The sequence below is a fragment of the Ictalurus furcatus genome, chromosome 11 (assembly GCF_023375685.1).
Source record: "Ictalurus furcatus strain D&B chromosome 11, Billie_1.0, whole genome shotgun sequence".
NCBI lineage: Eukaryota > Metazoa > Chordata > Actinopteri > Siluriformes > Ictaluridae > Ictalurus > Ictalurus furcatus.
Genome location: NC_071265.1, coordinates 3905141 through 3932503, shown reverse-complemented (window position 1 = coordinate 3932503; position 27363 = coordinate 3905141). Strand labels below are relative to the sequence as shown.

General features: G+C 37.8%; 2 protein-coding genes across 2 annotated transcripts; both read right to left on the bottom strand.

Annotated features, from left to right (window-relative positions):
* Positions 1-1074: 1074 nt before the first annotated feature.
* Positions 1075-14687, bottom strand: LOC128614855 (GTPase IMAP family member 8-like). Its single transcript, XM_053636499.1, has 6 exons — positions 14665-14687; positions 12302-12352; positions 8097-8768; positions 7843-7893; positions 5097-5702; positions 1075-4884 (listed from the first exon to the last, which is right to left on the bottom strand). The coding sequence occupies exons 1-6, from the start codon at positions 14675-14677 to the stop codon at positions 3854-3856; spliced, it is 2424 nt and encodes an 807-aa protein (XP_053492474.1). The 5' UTR covers positions 14678-14687; the 3' UTR covers positions 1075-3853.
* A 2484-nt stretch (positions 14688-17171) lies between these two features.
* On the bottom strand, positions 17172-25837 carry LOC128615126 (GTPase IMAP family member 9-like). Its single transcript, XM_053636984.1, has 7 exons — positions 25801-25837; positions 24935-24982; positions 23354-23401; positions 18768-19066; positions 18449-18536; positions 17653-18360; positions 17172-17176 (listed from the first exon to the last, which is right to left on the bottom strand). Exons 1-7 carry the CDS (start codon positions 25814-25816, stop codon positions 17172-17174), a joined length of 1212 nt encoding a protein of 403 aa, XP_053492959.1. The 5' UTR covers positions 25817-25837.
* Positions 25838-27363: the final 1526 nt, after the last annotated feature.

Genomic DNA, 27363 nt, shown 5'->3' with positions numbered 1-27363 from the left:
ACATTGACTGGAGTTTGTTAAATGCAGTTGATCTGACATTATTTAGAAAGACACACACCTGTGTATATAAAGTCTCACAATTCACAGTGTATGTCAGACCAAACACCAAGCCAAGAAGTCCAAGGAACTCTCCGTGGACCTCAAACTGTGTTGATCTGGCAAAGGTATAAAATCATTTCTAAATCTCTGATCTGTTCCCACAAGCACAGTACACTCCATCCTTGTGAAATGGAAGAAGTTTGGAACCACCGGATCTGGCCATCTGGCCAAACTCAGAAGCCGTCCAGTGGGGACTCACTCATACTAATACACTAATACTAAGAATTTTTTATTATTATTTTTTACCAGGGAAAAAAACTCTAAAATGTGCAAGGTAGGGGTTCTCTAAGACTAGGGTTGGGAACCTGTGGAACTTTGAGCAACTGACAAAAGAATCTTATCTTATACAGTAGAGGAGGTTGTGGAAGTTTGCGCTACACCACTAGGGGGAGCTGAACTGTCATTTCAGGGCCGGTTCAAGCTTGTGACAAGAGCGTCACTCATGATGAAAATTTTGTGGAATGTAAGGGGCAATGTAATAATAAGGCAGCTCTCTGTGTGTTTCAGCTCTACCCTTTCTGAAGAACACGGCGGTTCTGCTCTACCCGTTCGCTCTGCTCGCACTCCTCTACGTTCTCTCAGTCACACTGGGCTGGAACTTCACTAAAGGCCTCTGCTGGTTCTATAAGTACAGAGTGCAGTAGAGGACACACGCCTTTAACAGCACTTTCAGTGTGGATTCTTCTTCTCTCAGAGACTCACACATTCTCACTGTCACTTCCTGGACTTTTGTATACTTTGTAAATAAACCGTTTGTAGGTAAAGACGAGAGAAAGAGTGTGGGAAATGTTTATAATGTGATTTTTTTTTTTTAAGCTTGATTTATTTAACTGGTATGATTCGGTGAAAAGCTGAGGTTTGAATGCAGACTTTAACGTGTTGATGATGGAACGTGCTTGAGGATATTTCATGCTTCTTGCTCAGAACAAGTCTAATAAACAGGTTTTTACACGTATACCGTTCTTTATTTATTTGTATTTGTGTTTGTATCACTCCTCATTACATGATCAATAATCTGATGTCTGAACAATACATTAAATCTGCAAACAATTCAATGTGAAATACTTTTTGGTTAAATGGTGTATGCGTTTACATCCCTGGCAGAATGGGTTAAAAATAGTTATTAGTGGTGCTGGCCGTTAACTCACAAAAAAAAACAGAATCACAAATGTACCGTACCATAGACATGTGACTGCAAAATACTCAGCTCAGTGGGGAGAACTGCATTGTGGGTATTCTAGTGATGTCACTTGACATCACATGAACTAACCCCCCAAAATAAGTGGAATCACAAAAGTACCGCAACAGACATGACACTTATCAAAACACTCTGTCAATAACAATTTAAATACTTTAAATTTAAAGTTATGTTATTTTTATAGTTAAATACAATCATTACAGATATCAATATGCCAAATTAGTTGCGCTTCAACAAACGCATGCAGCTCCCCCTAATGGCTGGCATGTGCAGCTGCTGTTCGTGGCAATTTTCCTGGGCCAAGCACCACTCACATTTTCTTCAGAAAATATCAATTCTAGTATTTTAGATGTAATAGTTATATTAAAGATGTCATTTAATAAGCATTTATCAAAAGGTAGCTTCAGGAAATATATGTACGAAACTGAAGAAAGGTTTTAAGCACCCTAATTCTTGAATTTAAAAAAAAAAAAAAAAAAATTATATACATTTTGTCTTAAACGTTTGTCTGTCAGTAAAAACAGAGCAAATTGTAGGTTTCCAAACATTCGTTTCTCTGAAAAATATAAACGTTACGGGGAAATGTTTGACGGTCAATACAGGAATATTTCAAGTGCTAACCCACTGGATGTATTTTACTTAAGATTTTACCTGTAAAATCTTTACACAAGGTTTGAACCAATTCTGTGTGGAACAAAGTTTCAGTTTTTACTAAGTAAACAATGGGAATTATTTAAAAAACAAACAAACAAAAAAGGAAATTCTTACTAATACTGTACTAACACCCAGTTAGGTGTAAGAAGAGTCACAAGCAGATGGTTTCTTTGCACAATAAACCAGAAATCATGCTATATAATATAAAGATTACATTATTTATTATAGATTATTCACATTATTACATTTACATTATTGATTATAGATTATACATATTTTTAAAAATAAACATACATATTCAATTATCCAATGAATAAGTATTATTATATAAGCATTGATATTTCTAAATGTACAAAATAATTAACACATATCCATAACACACTCAGAATCTCAGATGTTACCCCCCAGTCTTACAAAGACTCCCTCCATGACCAGGTCTGCCTCTGTCTGTCTCAGTGAGCTGTGCTGTAGCTCTGAAACCATCCATGTTCATGTCCCTCATTTCTCTTTTTAGTTCAGGAACCACTGAGATTCTTCTTTTGAGTCAAAGAATCATGATGATAACAGCAGGAGGATTAGGCTCCTCTCCATGGCCTATATCCCAAAAAGTCCTTTTTTTGTGTATAAAACATGTCTCTTTGTTCTGAAATCTGCAGGCAAAGCAACCTGCACACTTAAAGCAGGGACATGATGACATACAGCCTCAGTGGTATCAGAAGTGAAGACAGGGACACTGAGCACTTTTGGCCAACAGTTCAATTCTTTTGGAGTTAGACCGTGTGTCCCAATACTTTTGGAGTGAGACCGCTTCCCAATACTTTTGGAGCTAGGGAGTGTCCCAATACCTTTGGAGTGAGACAGCATCCCAATACTCTTGAAACCAGAAGAAAAGAGTTTGGTAGTATTTGATGACTCTGTTGAAGGTCTCACTGGTGGTTAGAAACGGTGAAACAGAACTTAGTCAGATTTGTCCATGAAAAGTCTGTTGAAGAAGAGCAGAGTGTAGGCCTCGTGTTATTCTTTACTCTCATAACAAAATAAAGCTGCAAACACTGAACTGTCCCATGTTTTAGAAACTCGACACCCCGTTGCTGTTGATTATCGCATGTGTCAGTCCCTCCAGGATTCTGCGATCACAGAAATGAACGCAAAATCAAGCAAACCCCGCGATATTCAGAGGAGCTTCCAATTTTTCAAGATTACCACAGATTTTGCAGATTTGGGCTAAGACGCATGTGATGTCATCACAACGCGCATTCAGTCAAAGCCCTCTTCGATTCATGTGTGTCGAACACGAGTACAGCAAACATCAGTGCGAAAGTACAATTGCAATTTCACCAAACTCAGTTTTTTGCTAAAAAAAAAAATTTATTAAAAAAAAGCACAAAAACAACTCCATAAGCTGCATAACAAAGTAAAAATGAAAGCTACAGCAAAATCAGGCATTTTTGGCAATAACAAAAAACTCACACAAATCACTCCGTACAGGATTTCGCAGATTACATACTGAAGGTAAAAAGGTATTTAAAGTAAAATCAAAAGTACAGTGACTTATAAAATAATATAAAGAACTGGAACCCATCAGCATCAATAATGTGAAGCTCCGTAAACGATTGTGTAATTTGTGTAGCGTGTAAACGTACACTAAACACAATTATGTGCCATGTAAGATTTATAAATGCAGGAAACAAGAACATTAAATGAAACATGAAAACACTGTACATGACTGAAACCTGATGTACGGTTATGTTTGGAAAATACAATCTGACCTCTCCTGTCCACGTACACTACAATCAGTTCTAATCAGCTTAAAGTAAGCAATGATGTTTTAAAAACCTGGATTCTTTTTCAAATTCTTTTGTCCTTTTGTGAATATAAACATCAAAACGTGTCACCAAGCTTTTAGAGGATAATGCATTTCTTTCCTTTGTGTATTTCTTTTCTTTGTTCTTTGTGTTCATATAACTCTATTTTTGTACTTGCAAACAGAGCTTTGAGAAGCTCATAATCCTTATCGTGCTTGTCCATCAATTGTTTTATGTGTTTTTTATATTGATCTTCCAGGTCATTAATCTCCTCAGCTTTTCTCCTAGCCTCATCTTCATATTTGCTCTCCATTTCTTTCTTTTTCTTCTCATAGTCATTTTTCATTTCCTCACAGTCTCTGTCTTTTTGTTCTCTGTCTTTCTCCAAAGTAGTCCTCATCTGTTCCAGTTCTTCTTCATATCTGGCCTTCAGAGCCTCTTTTTCAGCTTTCATCTTCTCCTCTATCTCTTTCAGTATCTCCTTTTGTTTCTGTTGTATAGACATCTCCGCATTCTCGAACATCTCATTGGTAAAATGTTTGTTCTGTGTGAACTTTATTTCTTCAATCATTTGGAGAAGCTCACTGGCTTGGCTGGTGTCTTTTGCATTGTTATTAAACAAGTGAACTCTTCCACCACAGTCCCTGATTAGCCTGTTCACGTGTTCATGATTACTGGTTCTGATATAATCTTCGAGTGTTTTATCTTTCAAACTATCCCCTCCAGTAAACAGCACTATGCTGTACTTTTCAGCCTCAGCACCAAACATCTTCTTAATCAGATTCAGTGTTTGCTTCTCTTCCTCAGTAAACCTTCCCACACTCAGCACAATAATGAAAGCATGGGGTCCTGGTGCCAGCATCGAGATGCATTTCACAATTTCGTCTGTTACCTCTTCATTTGATAATGTGGAGTCAAAGAGTCCTGGAGTGTCCACAACAGCTACTGATTTGCCCTGCACTTCTCCCATTCCCTTCTGGCACATTCTTGTCACAGATTTCAAGCTGACATCACTCTCAAATTCTTTTCTTCCTAGAATGGTGTTTCCTGTTGCACTTTTCCCATTTCCTGTTTTCCCAATCAGTAATATTCTCAGACAATTGGAGCCAGAGATTTCACCCTCAGCACCTGAAAATAGTTCATTAATATTTATTAAGTCTGGTTTCAAATTTTATATTTCCTTCTGATATTAATATTGAGAATATTGAAACTAGCAGCTTTTCGTCTATAGAAGGACTTCAATATAAATCGCTGTCTAGCTTAAGTAAATATGTTTATACAATCCACAAATGTCCCAGATATTACATAATTTATGTTTACACAGGTAATAAACTACTCACATTCTTCCTGTGGTTTTGCTTGAAGCTGCTTCTTCATTTCAGACAGTTCTTCCTCTAGTGGCTGTTTAACTCCGTCTTTCTGTGCCTCAATAAACATTGGGAGAGAATAAATCTTCTTCATATTTGTTACTCGGTCTAACAGTTCTGACACCTGCTTACGTCTCCTGTTCCCCTCCAAGATCATATATCTGCCTCTGCACATTCTGTGAAGTTCTTCCATTTCTGAACTTTGCTCTACAAAGTTAACTGCAGCAGCTTCATTTAAGTTCTCGCTGGTAAAAAGAACTATACTATGATCACAGAACCTTGAACTAAAGGTCCTCTGAATCATCTCTATTTCTCCTTTGTCATCATCAGTGAGAGGACCAACAGGAATGATGAACAGAAAAGCATGGACAGGATTATCAACAGGGATACAGTGGAGAATCTTATCCATCACTTCCTCGTCTGAGAGATCAGTGTTGTAGAGAGCTGGCATCACCGCCAGCCTGAGAAGGCATCCAGAAACTAATCCAGTCTCCACATTTCCCGGGCCCAATATGAGCTCTGATATGGAGGCCTTTAGTTCTTCATCGCTTCCACACAGCACCAAGTTCAACACTGGCACTGAAATGGAAAGGAAATGGGAAAAAACATATTTAGTCTCGGTTTGTTAAAATGATTAGCAATTATGACTGATGTGCTTAGATCTTTGTTTAAAAAATAATAATAATAAATAAGTTCAAACGGTTTTATAGTTTTGCCTGGGCAGCCGTGGGCTGCGTCCTAAATCGCGTACTTACCGTCTATATAGTAGCCGAGATACATGTATTTTTCCCCACTACAGGCCTATAGTAGGAAAGTATGCGATTTGGGACACGGCCGAACTCTCTTGTTCGCCGTAAAACGTAAAACTGCCGTGTGTGATCGTGTCCTGTCGCAAAATGCGGTGAAAACTCCCACACACACCGTTAATAGTGTGATTAAGGTGTTTACATGTCTGTAATACACATCCATAATGCGACTAAAACAGGAGTACTCCACCTGTCTTAATTAGATTATTGTTTACTTCGATTATGACCTTAATTAGATTAAGGTAATTAAAAATTGCTGTTTACATGGTAGTTTCTTAATTAGAGTTCGGTCTTAATCGGATTAAGAGTGGATTATTGTTGTCCATGTAAACGCAGCTATTGTTGTCCATGTAAATGCAGTTTATGTCGTGGTCACGGAAAACAGGGTCGAGATACAAAACATGAAACATAACCTATGTCTATGAACTGGGAGCGGCGAAACCAGCGTGAACTGAACTGAACTGAACTGAACTGAACTGAACTGAACTGAACTGAACTGACGAATCTAAACATGAACCATGGTTCTCTATCGTAAGGACTAATCTACTATTACTATATTTATTCTAATATTCCGCGCTGTGTGCCGACAGGCGCGCGGTATATATACAAACATAGTCAGCCTCGTAATGGCTGACGGCTGAGGGCAATTCAGACACACATGAAACAATAGCCAATGACAGGACGGGGAGGAGACATAATAGAAACATAAACAAATGCACGTGTCCAAACGTCACGATTGTCAACAAGGGAAAAGCAGGGGCGCGAGCATGCTGGCGCGCGAGCATGCTCCACAGCGCGCTGCTTAAAGGGGAAACCGTGACAGATAGGTGGCTAGTTTTTTCCTAATCAAATTCGGTGAACTCATTGCCAAAATAATTTAGGCAAAAACCCAAATACTGCAATGGGTAAGTCAGTAAAAAATTAGGGCTGTAAGTTGTTAATATGACACTGATTTTTTTTTAGGTACTTGAATAACAAGACAGGTAATAATAACAAGCTTATTTAAGTCATATACACTCACCGGTCACTTTATTAGGAACACCTGTACATTCATGAAGTTATCTAATCTGCCAATCGTGTGGCAGCAGCACAATGCAAAAGATAATGCAGATACACGTCAAGAGCTTCAGTTAATGTTCACACTTTTTCTTCATTCTGATGTTTGATGTGATCTCTTTGACTTTAACCGTGACATGGTTGTTGGTGCCAAATGTATTTTGTGTATTTCAGGTTTGTGAATTTCAGAATCTGCTGATCTCCTGGGATTTTCACACACAACAGTCTCCAGAGTTTACATGGAATGGAGTGAACAATAAAAAACATTGAGTGAGCTACAGCTCTTTGGGTGAAAAAGCCCTGTTTATGAGAGATGTCAAAGGAAAATAACCAGACTGGAAGGATATAGTAACTCATACAATCACTCTTTACAACCGTGATGAGGAGAAAAGAATCTCAGCATGCACAAAACATCGAATGATGAGTTGGAGGAGTTACGACAGCAGACGACCATGTCAGGTTCCACTCCTGTCAGCCAAGAACAGGATCTGAGGCTATCAGGGGCACAGACTCATCCAAACTGGACAGTTGAAGATTGGGGGGTGGGGGGTTACGGAAATCACCTGTTTTTTTCCCACTCTTCATTTAATGTGAACCAACAAAATTTAGTAAATGTCTGTGATTTGAAGTGCAAACTGTGATTTCTCTCATTCACTATTCCTCCTTTTCACATTTGTTTAGTTTTATTTTCATACTTGAAGAGATTTTAAAAGTTTGGGCTTTAAAAGTACAAATAAACTGACTAAGGAAACTATTCTATTTATCTGTTTAAATTAGTTGTTGCCCTTTGAAATAATTTTTGCACCTCTACCACCTCTTTATTTATTAACAATTAGCAGCGCATATTAAATACTCACGCCTTGCTGAGTGTTCTCCAAACTTTCGCTCTGGGAGCAATGCACTTAAACCTTGAATTAAATGAATAAACAAGGTAAAACATTAATAAACTGGTGTTACATTCTAAACATTCTAATGACAAGTAAAACAGATGGATTTACAAAGCTCTCAGTTGAATGGCTAAACTATTATAAACTATATACGCTTAATACTTACAAAAGGCAAAGTGGACTTTAGGGAATTAATGTTCTTTCATCTTTAAATGAACACTTACCAATTCTACTCAAGACACCTCCCACTGAAGTTGATGTGCTCTTCTCCTTTGTGTGATCGGGAAGATCGGATGTTTTCCTCTCTCCCGGTCTGGCAAGGTTTTCATCAGTGTGGAAAGATTCCTCAGGCGCATCCTTAAAACTCTTACATACAAGATAATTTCCTCCATTCTCTTTGACCACTCTTCTGATTTCATCAAAAAGCTGACGACACGAATTCTTATTTTTCTCTAGTTGTTTATATTTACGATACCTATCACAACATTCCTTTATTAACCTTTGAGAAGCGTCTGACTTTCCTCCAGACGTGGCTGTACCAATCACAAAGGCATAGTTTGGAGCTTGCTCACTGAAGCGGTTTAATAACAATCCCAGGTGGTTCTTGTCCTCCTCTGTGAAGCTATGAGGCTGTATCACAAGTAAAAATGCATGAGGTCCTGGAGCAGAAAGATTTACACACTCTTCCAGTTCCTCAGGTTTTAGTGGAGGGTTAAACAAATGAGCCGCGTTGATGATGGTGATGTCTGTTTCTTGCACATGTCCTCTGGCTCGCTCGCTGTGCTGCTTTGGTGAATGTGGAGGATCTTCAGTCTCAAATGCAGCTCTTCCCAGGATAAAATTTCCTACCTTGCTGGTGTGTTGGAGACTCTTCCCCAACAGAACAATCCTCAGCACTGTAACAATGACATCAAAAATACATACACTTCGAGATATTAACTATTAATGTGCCACATTCTGACTTAAAGTTTGAGAAATGGCAATAGAAAACACCTATATAAACAAACAAACAACCAAATGAATATAAACTACAGAATGAACAGGATATTTATAACAGGATTAACATGAAGTGAAAATCCATTATTTTTAATTAGTAAAAAAGGCTTTCACCAAATCGGGCAGATTGGTTCCTTACATTAGTTTTTTTTTTTTTTGGGAGGGGGTTATTATTTTATTGAACCTTTTTCAGTTTGCTTCATGATTGGAACCATGTGAAAGAAATTTGCTGATCATTTCTGTGGCAGGTGGGGGTGTGAGAGAATGAACAAATTAACATGGGTGCATCTTAACAAGCTGTCTCTCTTCCCCCTCTCTCTCCCTCACTCCCTCGCTGTTTTCCAGGTTTTCTTTTTTCCAATAGATACAATAAAAGTTCTGAAAGGAAATTCTCTTATACCATGTACTCTCTTATATTATGAACTGCTATCAAATACCTATGATGAATGTAATCATTTACTTACCTTGTATTAATTTAATTACCTCTTTAAATAAGCTGATCAACTGCTATCCTTGATTATAGCTATATACTTGAAATACACATGTATTTCCGTGTCAACATGACACAGGACTTATTTTGTATTATGACTAGGTGCTGTGTGTTTTGTTTCAATCTGTCTGACACCTGGACCAGTAGAAACCGTCCACACACTGCTGTTATCAGTGTATAAATACTTTTGGTTCGCATGAATAAAGTGGGATGTCTTTATGAGCATGCAAGAAGTCAATGTGTGTTCATTTTAGACCCCCCAGGCCTGAACGCTCTACGGTAAACCACACTTTCTAAATGTTAATAGAAGTTAATGGTAAAACAGGCTGGAAGGCATGACGGACGATCTGACGGGCATAAGGCATAATCTGAGATCCCTGTAACGTGGAAATCTAACAAGTTCATTGACATGAATTTGGCATGCAGAGAGACGCAAGTGCAAATAAAAGGCTTTATTAAAGAGAGGCAGGCAGACAAATCCAAACGTAGAGCAAGAATCAAAAACCAGGGATAAGCAGAAATCAGGTGATCTACAAACAGAAATACTGGATTAATCCAAAAACATAGATCAATAGACAAAATGAGATCAAGAATCACAGTGACGAACGCAGAAACAAAAGGCTCTGTAGCGGCAAACACGAACAATACTGTGCGGGGAACAAATACACACGAGGGGTTTAAATTAGAGATGCACCAATACAAAATTTCTAAGCCGATATGATAACTGATTAGTCAGAATGATATCGGCCGATACCGATACTGCTAGTGCTGCCTTTTATGCCTTCATTGGGGTGGTTGGGAGGGGGGTATGGGGGGTGTTTAAAAATGCAGTTGTCATCATTCCAAACAAGAGGCATCATCTTTACACACAGCACAAAATCGATTTGTTTTCCCGCCTTCTTTTTACTGACAGGTTATAATCGGCCCTGATCATCAGATGTTTTTAAACTATCGGCCGATGGCCCATAGCGGGAAAAACTTGCCTTTATCGGCCGACACATCGGTGCATCTCTAGTTTAAATACACAAATTCATCGAGCGGGATACATGGAACAGGTGTAAATGAACAAGACACATTAGGGAGCAACCAATGACATGACAGGGGAGGAGACACGACAGAAACCAAAACAAAAACACACATGGCAATGTAAACAGACATAACGCTGTTGTGCTGCCGGTTGCTTAAGCGCGCTGAGCACATTTTAACTTCATCATATGTCTGAGCGGAACATTTGACCGTGGGCGGGTCTCAATCAGCTCCCTAGTTCAGTAGTCAGGGCTCTGATCAGGAAGTCGGCCATTTTAAGGGCTGTCTCAATCGCAAAATCCTTCCAGTGCTCTTGAACGTTCGCGTCCTAAAAAAATCCCACAATGCAGCGCATCGACACTGACTATGTTCCCTTACCGGAAATGACATGTTTTCTGAAGCCTTTCAGCTCGAAAAAAAAAAATGGTGTACAAACCCTGAGCCAACTTGTCTATAAATGTAAGCAGCTTATCATTGTTGTAGCTCTCAATGATTATGTACCTTAGCGATTTTTAACTTTATTTGACCTTATATATATATATACGGTTTGTTCGAGTCTAATGACTTTTAAGTGTTAAAAAAATGTTTTTAATCCACTAGCTTCCCTGTGATCCTGCTTGAAGTACCATGACAGAAATGCACGTGATTAAGATAACAAATTAATGACATCCATCCATTTTCTATACTGCTTATCCTACAGGGTCGAGGGGAACCTGGAGCCTATCCCAGGGAGCATGGAGCACAAGGCGGGGTACATCGTGGACGGAGTGCCAATCCATCACAGGGTAATTAATATGAAAGTTTTAATTTTTGGTGATGTTTTACAATCATCATGTCATCAAAAATTTAGTTATCAGTGTTCCAATGTGTAGTGAGCCAGGGTCCTTACCAATGCCCCAGTTCATGTACAACATACACTGATTCATGACTTAGGGACCTAGGGAGCTGATCGAGACACACCCCATTTAAGAGAAGGAGTAAAGTGAGCTAGCGAATACAAAACAATTAGCAATGTAGTCTGGTTTATTATTGTATTACCAAACTGTAATGTATATTTAGAGAAAACAAGGCTGTTGAATAATAGATGGTTTCTTAGGTTTTTTCCAGAAGCTGGTATTATTAGCATAACAAACGCAGCTCTTCAATTTCTCACTCACTAATTTCAGCATGTCTCCTTTCTTTTGAACTTCTTTGTTTTCTTCCTGTTCATCTCTTTCAACCACTCTTCCATGCTTAGCCCACCCAGTAAATCAAAATTAAATTTCTGACATGTTTAACAATTTATTTGGCGGAATAACACTGATGTAACAAGGTCCCTGGTGCGTGTTTAACAGTCATTTACAAATGGCTTTGAATGTGGCTTGGCCAATCATAATCCAGGACCGAAACTATCCATTTTATAAAGTCCAATTTCCTTGTGCGTACTGGTGCTTCAGAACAGTGGACAAGCAAGCTGCAGACCGAGTTGCAGATGCTCTGGATAAGGGCATCTGCCAAAGGCCGTAAATGTAAATGAATTGCCATTCAGAGCCTGCTAATCTCTTCCTCACCTATAAGCTCCTCCTTAAGCATCTTCTGCACTACATTGGCTGCCCATCTGGGTTACCTTCAATAATGACTTTGAGCAGGTGGCCAAGACTGACAGGGAAATGTCCAAGCTGGGGCACCGCTAACTTAACCCCCATCGTGTGTACAGAGTGAGCCAGGACATTTAAACCAGACAGTCAAGGACCCAGTTCTTGGTACCATAAAGCGGCAGGGAAATGCTTTTCCAAACAGCTCATTATAACCTCATGGCAGGGCACTTCAAAGTGGATAAAACACTACCGATGTTAATGGTTCATTTAAAAATTTTAAAATACTGCTTGCTTCAATACTTTTGGCTTGTGTTTTTACAATGTATGTAGCGTCACTTACTTCTGGGAGGTGGGCTCTTACTTTGTTTCCTCCTCCTACACTTTGCTGGATCTGTGCAGAAATCAGATAATGCAAAAATCAGATCAGTTTACTCAACATATCAGAGTGAGAATTACGGGGTGTACAAATGATAAATAGCCATTCTTCCACCAAGCAATGTAGTTCTTCAGCAACATTTAGCAGAATGGTTTCCAAGCAACACATAGATGCAGCAACACACTGCAATTATAAATGCATTACACTCAGTTATACTCCAGTCCAGTAGGTGGTGTTAATGCACCTTTTAGCCTGATATCAACCACCTTGAAAGAGGAGGAGCTTAAATCATATGTCTGAGCAACACATTTGACCATAACTGTGTCCAAAATCGTGTACTGTGGCAGTGCGTACTGCATTCAAGGAAGTACCTACTGCACAACTGCATAGAACGTACTAATCAGAATGTGTGTGTAGTATGAATACAATCCAGGACATACATCTGCCATGTTGGCATTGTCATGTGACCTTCAACGTCATCAGATAAAAGCAACCGCACTATCGGCAAAATGCACATTAGGAAAGTTAACCAAATTAGCAATTTAATGTGGGCAGGGTTAAGAGGCTGAGGTAAATTCGCTGCCGTTAGCTTGGCCAGCTAAGGCGTGATGGAGATCACAAAAACAGTTTCAAGCACTGTGACAACTGTTTTCTTGTTTAAATCTTCAACAAGATAACAATTTATTCGGGTATTGTTAAACAGTTCCTGTTTAACCAAGGTTTGATACTTAAAAAGAGCCGACGCTGTCTGCCACATTTTTTCTGAGCTCATCTGCACCAGTCCCGTTGCATTGTGGGATTGTTGACTCACGTAGTGTCCATCGGTTGCATACTCCAAAATATCGCCGGAAGCAGTACGCCATCCAGATATTTCTCACCTACTGTTTCTCGCCTACAGTTTCTTGCCTACTGAGAATTTTGACATACTACCCCCTCAGGCGTATTGCTTTTCACCTACTGTGTAGTAGGGTAGTACGTGATAGGGGGTGTAAGGGGTTTTAGAGATGAGGGCTTTTTAATATAAGGGGGTTTGATATGAAGGGGGGTTTTATATGAGGGGGGTTGAGAAGTGAGTTTGAGAAGGGAGTGTGGTATAAAGGGAGTGTGGTATAATGGGGATATAATTTGATATAATTGAAATGTCTCATTTACTAAATAAATAAATAAATAAATAAATAAATAAATAAGTGCCTCTTGTCTCATTCATAGTGACAGATCCAATTACAATGAGGAGCAATTACTTTAACATTATACAGTAATATATATATATATATATATATATATATATATATATATATATATATATATATATATATGTGTGTGTGTGTGTGTGTGTGTGTGTGTGTGTGTGTATATATATATATATATATATATATATATATATATATATATATATATATATATATATATTGGCTTAATGTTTTATAGCATATCTTTAAACTTGATTGATTTTGCCCCTTTTTTTAATGTAAAAGAGTAAATACAAAAACTTTTTGCCTGTACAGATAGGGTAAGATTGGGGAAGATGCCTCCTTAAGAGCAAAGTCCATTTACTGGTAAACTCATTTAGCATGTAGAGGATCATTAGGCATCACCCAACGTACTATTGTGGGAATCAAATGGAAACAATTAACAGTTTAGTTATAACAGCACAGAAATGGAAATTATGAAATGGGGCTATTTTGCCACACCATTGGCGCAAGATGACCCCCTACCTGGGGCAAGATGTCTCTGGGGGCTGTCACCTGATCTTTACAGAACATATTATTTACAGGTCAAATTAATCCTAATAATTTTGTTTTTGGAAAAAAAAAATTGTCATTACTTGACAATCTTGACAATGTCATTAGAATAAATGTAGGCCTACTGAAATTGAGTGATTCATAATGACAAATCAAAGTACAGGAGCACAGTTACACAGAGAGAGAGGCCTATCGGAAAGGCGAACTCATTATTATGATATTAAATCATTCAAATAAATGCAACATTTTTTAAAACCGAAAACGTGTCACGATAACAACAATCACAATGCAAAGAGACTGAATTATTCCACTCTCAGGTTGCGATGACGTGTGTGCCAGCGAGAGCTTTTTGAGGTGTTCGTGTAATGCTGCTCTACAACAGGTCATTATTTATTTTAACGGTTGGCTCACTCTATAGAAGACATAGCAATCCGTTTCACTTTTCCAAGCAGACTAACAAAACTCATAATAACACTACACATCGCTCAGTTACAGAACATATGCGCTTTATCTTGCAAACCAATCGTAAATCAACCATTAAATTGCAATGAAATTCATTTAATTAAAGAAAAGTTTGATCCTCACCGTTCGACTCCATTGTCTACTGTGCAGGTTCAAATGTGAAAGCAGGAGATTACCTGTAAATACTGCCATAAAGTTGGTTTGACTTTGAACATTTGATCTTCGCAGATAAGCGTTAATTAAGGGACCGACTCTAAAGTTACATACGATATTGTTATACACGTTTCTAACTTCAATAGCATTTGAAGGGAATGACTTACAGTTATATAACTAACTGTAAAATGTTCATCTAGGTGTCAGGTATGATGCACACCTCTTAGATTTTTGATATTTAATAAAATAAGCTATTAAAGCACATGTAAATATTATATGAATTTCACACATACACAAAATATATCATAATTTAAAGCTCAATAGCATTTGAAGAAATGGTGTACAGTCACACAACCAACTGTAAAGTGTTCATCTAAATGTCAGGTATAACGCACACCTTTTAGATTTTTGATATTTAATAAAATAAGCTATTAAAGCACATGTAAATTAGATATGAATTTCAGTACAGAATGGGCTCATACACAAAATATACCATAATTTAAAGCTCAATAGCATTTGAAGGGAATTTGAAGGGAAATAAGCAGAATGGTACAGAGGAAAGGAGGGACGAGGATTATTCTTGTGACAGGGAAGATGAGGCTGGAGACAGGAACACTGCAGATGAAGATGAGGATGAAGATGAAAGTTCAGCTCACAATAAGCAGAATGGTACATAGGAAAGGAAGGACCGGGATTATTTTTGTGACAGGGAAGTTGAGGGCTCAAAAGCGTGACTGGAAGTGCTGCCTATGTAAATAATTTTGAATTCCTTTGGCTCCCATGTACAATCTAAACATGTACATAAATAAATTAAAAGAAAACAATAAATAAAATGTGTAAACAATAAATAAAAATGTTTCAAAATATTAAAACATTCGTGTATCACCAGTTCTCTTAATTATTTCATTAATAGGACATCTATTTTTTGAAGAGAACCATTCAATCCAGTACAGGTCATTTTGACCCCCATTATGCATTTGTGAAGATTTTTTTGGTTCATGCATTGTAGGGATAATACCAAAAATCTAAAAGGTGCGCGTCATACCTGACACCTAGATGAACATTTAAAAGTTGGGTTTGTGACTGTACATCATTCCCTTCAAATACTATTGAGCTTTAAATAATGGGATAGTTTGTATATTGGCCCATTCTGTAGTGAAATTCATATCAAATTTACATGTGATTTAATAGTTTATTTTGTTAAATATCAGAAATCTAAGAGGTGTGCATCATACCTGACACCTAGATGAACATTGTACAGTTGGTTATATGACTGTAAGTCATTCCCTTCAAATGCTGTTGAAGTTAGAAACGTGTTTAACAATGTCGTATGTAACTTTAGAGACGGTCCCTTAATTTCCGCATATCTGCGAATATCGAACGTCCAAAGTCAAGCCAACCTTATGCCAGTCCTGTAAATTACCTGTAACAGGAAGTTGCCTTCCCTCCCCACAGAGCGATATGAGTATAAACAGGGGGCGGGGTTAGCTCCAAATGGGTGGGACTTTAGCTACAAGTGGGCTGTACAAACCTCCAGAGGACTTTCGTTACTGTAGTGTCTGTCATGTAGGTTTTTTCCCCTGAGGCAATACGGCGACCTGCCAGAGTTAAACAGGTAAACTTGCAGTTTTTAAATGTTAAATATTGACCTACTGAAATCCCAGATTATGTCGAATCAACAAAATAAATGTATTTTATTTATTTTATGTTTTGTTTTTTTATCCGTTTTATAATGTGCTTTCTGTGCATCCACCAGGTTATGTTGACCTTTCTTGGCCAAAATCCACAGCAGTTCCTATGTGTACAAGGCAAGAAGAAGAAAAAGGCATGATATGATGTTCATATATACAGTAATTATAAATTCCGAAAAAGTTTGGAAAAACCGTCAGCTGAAGAAATGCATAATGGATGAATGGGGGAAAATTCCACTATTATTCCACTACTAAACTTAACCAACTGGTGTCTTCACTCAGCACCCAAATGCTTAATAAGTGTTATTAAAAGAAAAGGTTTTGTTACACAGCGGTAAACAGTCGACTGTCCCAACTTTTTTGGAGTGTGTTGCAGTCATCAGATTTGAAATGAGTGTATATTTTAAAAAATAAATTAAATTCACAAAGTAAAAGATCAAATAATGTGTTAATAATGTGTTATCAATATAGTACAGCGTGAATTGAATTTACAAATGATTCTTTTTGTTTGTTTTTTATTGCATTTTAAATGCTGTCCCAATTTTTTTGGAATTGGGGTTATACTTAGGAAAGACACTGTGACCTCTCCCATGAACATACAGTACAATCAGTTCTAATTAGCTTTAAATGTAGACAGTATAATCAGACAGTAGTTCAATAATCAGAAGTTCTTCGTTAAATGTGATAAAGGAAAACTGAATGAAGTAATCAATGTAGTTTTGAAAATGAAGATTAAAAAAAAATGTTTTTATCCTGTATTGTGTAAATGTAAACAAAAAACAATCATCAAGCTTTTAGAGGATAATGCATATTTTTTGTGTATCATTTTGGTGCTTGTCAACCAATTCTTTTATCTCTTTTTTATGCTGAGCTTCCACTTCATCAATTTCCTCAGCTTTTCTTCTAGCCTCATCATCATTTTTGGTCTCTGTTTCTTTCTTTTTCTTCTCACAATCATTTCTCATTTCCACATGATCTCTGTCTTCTTTTTCTTTTCTTTCTTTGTCTTCTTTCTCTCCCTTTTTGATTGCCTCTGGTCTTTTTAATTTCATCTTCCATTTTGGCCTCATTAGAGTCAAAGTGTCTTTTCTTTTTAGATTTTTCATTTCATACAGTATGCATTTATGCCCTGCAGGTTGTAGTTTTGCCTCTTTTTCTCTACTTTGATTCTCTTTCAATTGTTTCTCTTCTTCTTCTTCTTCTTCTTCTTCTTCTTCTTCTTCTTCTTCTTCTCTGTTCTCATGTCCCTGCTTCAGTGCTTCTTCACTGTCCATAGTCTTCATCTGTTCATGTTCTCCTACATATTTTTCCCCCAGGGCCTCTTTTTCAGTTTGCTTCTCTTTTAGCATCTCCTTTTTCTTCTGCTGTATTTCAAACATCTCATTAGTAAAATAATTGTCCCTGTTGGACTTTATCATTTCTTCAATCATTTGGAGAAGCTCACTGACTTGGGTGGTATCTTCTGTATTGTTATTAAACAAGTGAACTCTTCCACCACAGTCCCTGATTAGCCTGTTCACATGTTCATTATTATTGGTTTTGATATGATCTTCGAGTGTTTTATCTTTCAATTGATCCCCTCCAGTAAACAGCACTATGCTGTACTTTGCAGCTTCAGCACCAAACATCATCCTAATCAGATTTACTGTTTGCTTCTCTTCCTCACTAAACCTTCCCACACTCAGCACAATGATGAAGGCATGGGGTCCTGGTGCCGCCATTGAGATGCATTTCCTAATTTCTTCTACAACCTCTTCATTTGATAATGTGGAGTCAAAGAGTCCTGGAGTGTCCACAACAGCTACTGATTTGCCCTGCACTTCTCCAATTCCTTTCTGGCAGATTTTCGTCACAGAACTCATGCTCAGCTCACTCTCAAATTCATTTCTTCCTAGAATGGTGTTTCCTGTTGCACTCTTCCCATGTCCTGTTTTCCCAACCAGCAATATTCTCAAAGCTGAAAATGACACAGTAGCTTATTAATTCAGTGTCAGACTGAATATTTAATTCTGATGAAAAATCCAGATGTAAAAATGTAAGTAATCTACCAATGTACAACTCACATGTTTCCCATTGTTTTGCTTCAAGTTCATTGACTCTCTTTTTCATTTCAGCCAGTTCTTCCTCTAGTGGCTGTTTAACTCCATCATTCTGTGCCTCAATAAACATTGGGAGAGAATAAATCTTGTTCATATTTGTCACTCGGTCTAACAGTTCTGACACCTGCTTACGTCTCCTTTTTTCTTCTTTCTCCAAGATCATATATCTGCCCCCAAACAATCTAAGATGTTCTTCCATCTCTGAACTTTGCTTTACAATGTTAACTGCAGCATCTTCATTAAAGTTCTCGTTGGTAAAAAGAACTATACTATGATCACAGACCCTTGAACTAAAGGTCCTCTGAATTGTCTCTATTTCTCTTTTGTCATCATCAGTGAGAGGAACAGGAATGATAATCAGAAAAGCATGGACAGGATTATCAACAGAAATACAGTGGAGAATCTCATCCATCACTTCTTTGTTTGAGAGATAAATGTTGTGTAGAGCTGGCATCACCGCCAGCCTGAGAACGCGTCCACAGACTAATCCAGTCTCCACATTTCTCTGGTCCAATATGAGATCTGATATGAAGGCCTTTAGTTCTTCATCGCTTCCACACAGCACCAAGTTCAACACTGGCACTGAAATGGAAAGGAGATAATAAAAAAATGAATATACTGTATTTAGAAATCTCTTTCCATTCAACAGTTAGCATTTATGACTAATGTGCTGTAGAACTTTAGGTTGAATAGTTTTGTCTGCACTGATGTGAAACTGCCACTATTATGATTTAAATCCATAATCAGCAATGTCAATTATTTTTAAATAATAATAATAATAATAATAATAATAATACAAACATGGAAATATCACAGGACTGTACTTTTCTCCTCAAATTCACTGACAGTGATACATATTGAAAAAGGTAGGTGGTTCTTTTCATCAAATTCAATGAAATCATTGAATCAGTGAATTGCAAATAGAATTTAGGCAAAAACCCAAATACTGAAATACATCAAGTACATCAGTAGAAATCTATGGCTATAGGTTGTTAGTGATTAGAGTTGTTAGTTGTTAGAGATTAGTGGACATGATAGTAAAGAAACCAGTCCAAAAACCATGGAGATCAGGGCAAAAGAAAAACATATGGCCAAGATGACAGGGAGAGCCATGGCATTTATCACACTTATCCTCTACTTCTGGATTTATTACAGAAAGTCTTGACTTTGACAAATGGACTCTATGTAAAACTTTGAACTGGATGAGTCCAAGATGAGCAGAAGAAGTGGTAGACTGTATCCTCCCTATAGCACGTTCCCAACACTCTTCACTTCTCTGTACTCCTAACTCCATTTCCCACGCATTCTTAATTTTGGTGCTCGCCTCGCTACCTAACGCCAGAATAAAATCATAAATTCTAGAAATCATTCCTCTCTGATGTGAATTGTTTGAAAACAAGCTTTCCCAAGCCTTCAGGAGGCGCAGAGGGGAAATCAGGAAAACATCTAGAAACAAAATTTCGAATTTGAAAATAACGAAACAGATGCATCACAGAGAGGTCATAAGTAGATGACAGATTGGCAAAGCTATCAAAGACACCATCGGCATACAGATTTTTTTAATTGTTTAAAACCCTTGTCATACCACACTGAAAATGTAGAGTCCAAACACGATGGAGGAAATAAGTGATTGTTGCTTAAAGGACCCAAAGAGGATGCACCTACAAACTTAAAGTGCCGTCTAAATTGATACCAAAATATTAAGTGTGTTAAGGATAACTTGATTATCAGTATATAGAGAGAGTTTTGTAGGTAGAGAGGAATAAAGTAAAGTAGGTATAGAGGATTCCCTACAAGATGATCGTTCCAATTTACCCCAAGAAGATCCAGGAGATTTAACCCAGTAGCAGAGTTTATGGATGTGCGCAGCCCAGTAATAGAATTGAAATTTGGGTAATACAAGTCCTCCAATAAGTCTACATTTCTGCAGTAAAGATTTATGAACCCTTAGTGGCTTCCCACCCCAAATAGAAGAACTAATTATTTTTATCCAATGAATCGAAGAATTGTTTTTGGCAGAAAAAGAAGAACTTGCTGAAATAAGAAAAGAAACTTCAGTAATATATTTATTTTGACGACATTGATCCTGCCAATTGGAGAAAGGGGGAGGTTACCCCAACTTTGAATGTTGGATTTAACCTTTGAAATAACGGGAGTGAAATTAGCTGATACAAGATTAGATAAAGAACGTGTCACGTTGATACCTAGGTATTTAAACCCTGACTGACTAAATCGAAAAGGTCGATCTGACTGTTGGAGAGAAAATGCTGCAGGAAACAGGAAAACAGTCGCTTTTCTCCAAATTTAACTTATAACCCGTTTCTCCAAATTTAACTTATAACCCAAGACAAAACTGAAGGTTTTCAGAACACCTAAGACAGCAGGCATAGAGGCAATAGGGTCGGTTACATACAATAACAAATCAGCATATAGCGACAATTTGTATTCGACACCGTATCGGACTATTCCTTTAAACAAGTGGGAAGATCTTAATACGACAGACAGAGGCTCGATAGCAACAGCAAAAAGCAGATTGGGATAAAGGACAGCCTTGGCGACACCCTCGTCCGAGAGTAAAATTATGATGAGATGCCATCACAAATGAGATGCCATTACTTTTCCCAACACCTTTACATCTGCATTAAGCAGAGACAGCGGTCTACAAGAACCACAGGAGATTGGATCCTTACCCTCCTTAAGAAGGAGAGCTGTAGTGGCTTGTGTCAGAGTCAGAAGCAAGGATTCGTTGAACACAGATAAAAGCACTGGTGCTAATTTTCCAATAAACGTTTAAAAAAATTCAATTGGAAACCCATCCGGGCCAGGAGCTTTGTTAGATTGCATAGTTTTAACTGAATTTAAAATTTCTTCAAGAGAGAGTGGGGAATCCAGTTGCTTGGCAATATTCGAATCAATAACAGGGTTACAAAGGTTTTGAAGAAATGCCTTCACTTTAGTATTGTCTGCAGGAAATTCGGATTTTTAAAGTGAAGAGTAAAATCATTTAAAGTTAGCATTAATTTCCATGGGATCTGTAATGACAATATTATAAGTGTTTTTAATACTAGGTATGAGACGGGAAGCGGCCTGTCACCGTAGCTGATGTGCCAGTAAACGATTCGGCTTGTCGCCATGTTCATAGTATGAACCACAAGTACGTAACAACAAGCGTTCCGCCTCTTTAGTCGAAATAAGGTAAAATTCTGCCTGGAAGTCGAGACTGTTTTCTAACAATGTCTTTGCAAAGTATTAGTGTTATCACTGTACCAAGCGATTATACCCGGTTCCTCGTTTTGTTTCATGGTTCTTGATCTCGATTCTAGCCTTGCCCTGTTTATGCCTGTTTGCCAATCACCTGACCCGTTGCCTGTTTCATGACCACGCTATTGTCTCGTGTTTTGGATTTGTCTGCCTGTCTCTCTCTAATAAGTCTTTAACTGCACTCGCATCCGTCGTAACCTCCATTACGTCAATTGCGTGACACACAGGTGGGAAAATAACAGAGAAGTACGGCCATTTTCTCGCCAGATGAGAAATTGTCTCTGTCTCTCTAATCTACACGCTGTAATATTTTTTGTATCAATGTGTTAAGTGTAAGTTTAATAAAATTTTCTTCATGTGTTTATTTTGCAGCTGTATCTGTGTGATGTTCCCTTATTATCCCAGGTATGCTATAGTGTTATTTTCTGTTGTGTGGGTGTGTAATATATTTTGTTAATTTACTGTTTATTTATTAAAATGCGAAATTGCTGGCAAAGCGTATACTGTAGCAGAGAGTTTTAAAGAGTTTTATCTGTTTGATGTTCCCTTATTTTCCCAGTAAAATCGCCGCATGATTGAATTCACCCGGTCGTTCCGTGTGTTCCTTCCCGAATAAACACCATGAAAGAACAGAGAGTAGTTACGTCACCACCCATCACTACACACATTTCAGTAGTGTCATATTGTTGGAAGGATTCTTTTAATTTAATAAATACCTCAGTGTGCTCTGAACCCATGTTTGATGTATAATAATAAATACAAAAGTACAGTATATTCTTTAACTTCTACATGGACAATTAAAACCTCTTCTCTTCTCAACCTCTTTTACCGCCAAAGTGTTTACATCTGTTGTTTTTGAACACAAAATAGTGACCCCTGACCTACTATTAGAGCCATGGTTAAACACATCTTGTCCCCACTCTGCTTCACTATCACTGTCTGTGTTTGTCTCCTAAAAAGGTTATACCGATTTCCTTTACTATCTCTCTTTTATTCCTAATCCTGCCCTCATTCATATTTAAGGAGCTCACTCTAAGATTCTCCATGAGAAGATAGGAAATAAAGAAGAACAGGCCCAAGAGAGAAACCCAAGATGCAGAAGACACCCGAAGTGACATGTTTAGTGATATTATCCGTATTTTAGTCAGCATTTTTCTCAGATGAAAATTTTTTCTCTCATGCATGATCATCAGATCATCATTATGCTCTAAGCTCATCACTGAAGCTTCAAATGTTTTGACATCGGGGGGAAAAAATCTCTTATAACACAACACACAATACACAAGACATAAACTATAGGCCAGAAGTTTGGAAGCAGATTTTCGAGACTCCATTCATAAGGACTGTTGCTCAACTTAAAATTCCAATCTGGAGTTTTGGTGGCACATGCTTTTCTCATTGTGCACTCGCATAGTGGCTTTATTGGTGAGAGATCCAGTGATTTAGTGAGTTCGGACCCTTCCTCCTTGAGCGAATGGGAATAAAGTATAGCATTTTTTTTTCTTCGGTGTTGGTTTTTCTTCAAATGGGTTTAATTGTGAAATTTGCAAACACTGCTTGCTTCCATACTTTTGGTCTGTATTTTAAAATTGATGTAACCACACTTACAGTTGAGAGGTTGACCCATACTATTACTCCTCCTGTGCTCTGGTGGATCTGTACAAAAATCAAACAGGCACAGCTTGCTCAAAATATAAGCTGTCTAACTCTCTGTCTAACCAGAGTCTGAATTATATAGCTTTGGGGGAGGGGGGTGTTTCAGTGGACTTTTTGTTTATATAACATAATGTTTAAGCTAACCCAGCTGATTAGCTACATATTACTTAAAAATGGCATTAAGTCATGCCTATACCAGAAAACCTAACTTTGCCCATTTTTAGCTCTTGGGGCCTATTTTGTTACATAAACTATATAGACAATTTTTTTTTATAAAAGAATTAACTAAGCAACATAAAAGGCAAAAAATTTGTCTGTTTTATGAAGATTCTCCCTCTGCCCTTGGACACTTTACAGTTGGTCATCTTACACAATTAGCATTCCAGTGCAATTATTTCCGTGCTACATATATAGCTTTCCTCTATTCTCACTATGTTGTAGCATATAGTGTACTTTGTTATTGTACTTACTTGTCTATGCTCTTGCCTGTGTGTGTGTGTGTGTGTGTGTGTGTGTGTGTGTGTGTGTGTGTGTTCTGCTCTGTACTCTACCCTCACCTCAAGCATTTCAATGCATACTCTGCAAATGATAAATAAACTTGCCTTGACTTGGCTGTAGTGTAAGAGTTTTATTGGTTTAAAACACGACACATTAATACAGAATTCAATTATTGTGATATCAAGGATTTACAAAGAAAGCTGTGTTGCACTGTGTTTAGATTTTTTTTTTTACTGTGCTGTGCTCTTGGAGACGCACACTGTGTTGTGATTGGCTGTTGGAATTGTAATTTACCTGGGGCAGATTACATAAGTACAGAGACTGCCCAAACACTGTGTACTATACTGAATGATGGTAAAACCATATAATAAAAGTTCAATATAGTGCACAAAGTGCATCTGATGCTGTGGTGAAACCAGTGTCTTCAAAATGTAAATGTTCATATGACAGTAAGAGTACTGTACTTTCATTATTAATCCCCATGTAGTGAATCACCCCACAACTTTGAAATGAAACCTGCACCATAACTCTGGTTAAACCAGTTGCTCTTCATTAAATCATACTTGGTGTTAGCAAATATGATGCTAGCAAGAGGGTTGTTTGTTTGTTTGTTTGTTCTGAGATATTGATGTAATGCTGAGCTAACTCTAACCCTATAATAAAGCCTACTATTAAATTAAAGCACCACATTTCATGTGAAGATAATCAATAAAATAACACAACACACAATACACAAGACATAAACTATAGGCCAGAAGTTTGGAAGCAGATTTTTGAGACTCCATTCATAAGGACTGTTGCTCAACTTAACATTCCAATCATTCCACAGAGTTTTGGTGGAACATGCTTTTTTCACTCGCATAGTCCATCCAGTGATTTAGTGAGTTCGGACCCTTCCTCCTTGAGTGAATGGGAAGTATAGCATTTTTTTAATTTTTTATTTTTTCTTCAAATTGGTTTAATTGTGAAATTTGCAAACACTGCTTGCTTCCATACTTTTGGTCTGTATTTTAAAATTGATGCAACCACACTTACAGTTCACAGGTAGGGTCATACTATTCCAACTCCTGTGCAATGGTGGATCTGTACAAAAATCAAACAGGCACAGTTTGCTCAGTATATTACCTGTCTAACTCTCTGTCTAACCAGAGTCTGAATTATATAGTTTTGGGGGGAGGGGGTGTCCATCCATCCATCCATCCATCCATCCATCCATCTTCTTTACCGCTTATCCTTTTCAGGGTCATGGGGAACCTGGAGCCTATCCCAGGGAGCATTGGGCACAAGGCAGGGTACACCCTGGACAGGGTGCCAATGGGGAGGGGGGTGTTTCAGTGAACTTCTTATTTATATGACATAATGTTTAAGCTAGCCTAGCTGATTAGCTACATATTACTTAAAAATGGTGTTAAGTAATTCCTATACCAGAAAAGTTAATTTTGCCCATTTTTAGCTCTTGGGACCTATTTTGTTACATAAACTATACAGACAATTATTTTATAAAAGAATGAACTAAGCAACATAAAAGGCAAAAAAATTAGTCTGTTTTATGAAGATTCTCCCTCTGCCCTTGGACACTTTACAGTTGATCATATAGAGATATTGATGTAATGCTGAGCTAGAAGAGTGCTGGTGTTTTGTTTTTTTTAAGACAAAAAAAGAGGATGGGGACAATAGTTGTCAACATTTGCCATCAATAAATAGTCTAAATCTCATCCACCTAAGACTCTTTCCTTTTTACTTAGCACAAAATTACTCTGAAAATCTGTGACAAGTCTCTAACAAGACTCTTCCCGACACATCACTCAGTTACAGGAGACTTTCGTTGTATCTAGCAACCAAATGCAGATTTATACTGTGTCAAATTACTTAGTTTCATTAAACACAACTTTGATCCTTACCTTTGTTCGATGCCATTTCCTCTCAATCACGCAATCTCAAAAATGAAAACAGAAAGTTACCCTTAATAACATGCCTACCTCAACCACAAGACACACCTTACATGCTCAGTGTGTAATTATGCCAGGAATTTACTGTAACAAGTTTATAGTTTGTAAATGTTCATTTCTCTAAGGTTTCTAAAGCAAACTCTCCAACACATGATATATTTCAGAAATCCTCAATGTGCTGATTATTATACACTGCATTAACATTAAAACCACCTGCTTAATATTGTGTAGGTCCCTCACGTACCACCAAAACAGCTCTGACCCATTGAGGCATGGACTCCACAAGACCTCTGAAGGTGTGCTGTGGTATCTGGCACCGAGACGTTAGAGCAGATCCTTTAAGTCCTGTAAGTTGTGAGGTGGGGCCTCTATGGATCGGACTTGTTTGTCCGGCACATCCAACAGATGCTCGATCGGATTGAGATCTGGGGAATTTGGAGGTAGAGTCAACACCTTGAACTCTTTGTCATGTTCCTCAAACCGTTCCTGAACCATTTTTGCAGTGTGTCAGGGCGCATTATCCTGCTGGAAGAGGCCACTGCCATTAGGGAATACCATTGCCATGAAGGGGTGTACTTGGTCTGCAAAAATGTTTAGGTAGGTGATGTCAAAGTAACATCCACATGAATGCCCGGACCGAGTAGAACATTGCACAGAGCATCACACTGCCTCCTCTGCCTTGCCTTCTTCCCATAGTGCATCCTTTTGCACCATCTCTTCCCCAAGTAAGCAACACACATGCACCTGACCATCCACATGATGTAAAAGAAAACAATGGCCAAGTGATGCTGACGTAATTATAGCTCAGATTCTGTGTAAAGAACTATTCTTTGTGACTGTATATAGTTCTCAACTTGGAAAAGATGTTCAGTTCCCACTTTAAGTGAACTTGGATGAAAATGCTGACGCTGTAAAAGGAGGCCAGACGTACACACATGACAGGATGACTGAAAGTAAGCGTTTTAAAATTTTTACTGTAAATTCATTCTTATGTGGCACTTTAAAAAATCATTTGGCGCCTGTTTTTTTTTTTTTTCTTATAGGACCCAATGTCTCCTTAATAGATTTTTTTTTATCTGGAGCTCTGCTTTTGACATAACACTATATAGACAGCTGCATGATTATAGTTCTGGTTCTCTCCTGCCAGTTGTGACTCAAATGAGCAACAAATAAATTTGTTTTATTAAAACAAATCCGAACACTGAACATGTGTTTAAGCTCTAAAATCAGCTCTAAATAAAAGTATTTTAGATCATACTGCTTTTCTCTTGACTTTATTTACATATGTGACCTTGAAGTCATCCAAAAATACTTTGGAATTTTAATACTTTATTATTTTACTTTATTACCTAGTCCAAAGACATGCATGGTAGGCTGATTGGCATGTCCAAAGTGTGTGAATGTGTATGTGATTGTGCCCTGCGATGGATTGGCACCCTTGTGCCCCGCCTTGTGCCCGATGCTCCCTGGGATAGGCTCCAGGTTTCCCCCTGACCCTGAAAAAGATTAAGCGGT

What these genes read in the sequence shown, in the direction of transcription:
- LOC128614855 (XM_053636499.1), bottom strand. An exon ending in AGGTGTCTTGAGTAGAATTG is followed by an intron (nt 7,894 to 8,096) that starts GTAAGTGTTCAT and finishes ATTTAATTCAAG; the next exon opens with GTTTAAGTGCATTGCTCCCA. An exon ending in TGGAGAACACTCAGCAAGGC is followed by an intron (nt 5,703 to 7,842) that starts GTGAGTATTTAA and finishes TTTCCATTTCAG; the next exon opens with TGCCAGTGTTGAACTTGGTG.
- LOC128615126 (XM_053636984.1), bottom strand. An exon ending in AGAGGACCTTTAGTTCAAGG is followed by an intron (nt 18,537 to 18,767) that starts GTCTGTGATCAT and finishes ATTGAGGCACAG; the next exon opens with AATGATGGAGTTAAACAGCC. An exon ending in AGCAAAACAATGGGAAACAT is followed by an intron (nt 18,361 to 18,448) that starts GTGAGTTGTACA and finishes TGAATTAATAAG; the next exon opens with CTACTGTGTCATTTTCAGCT.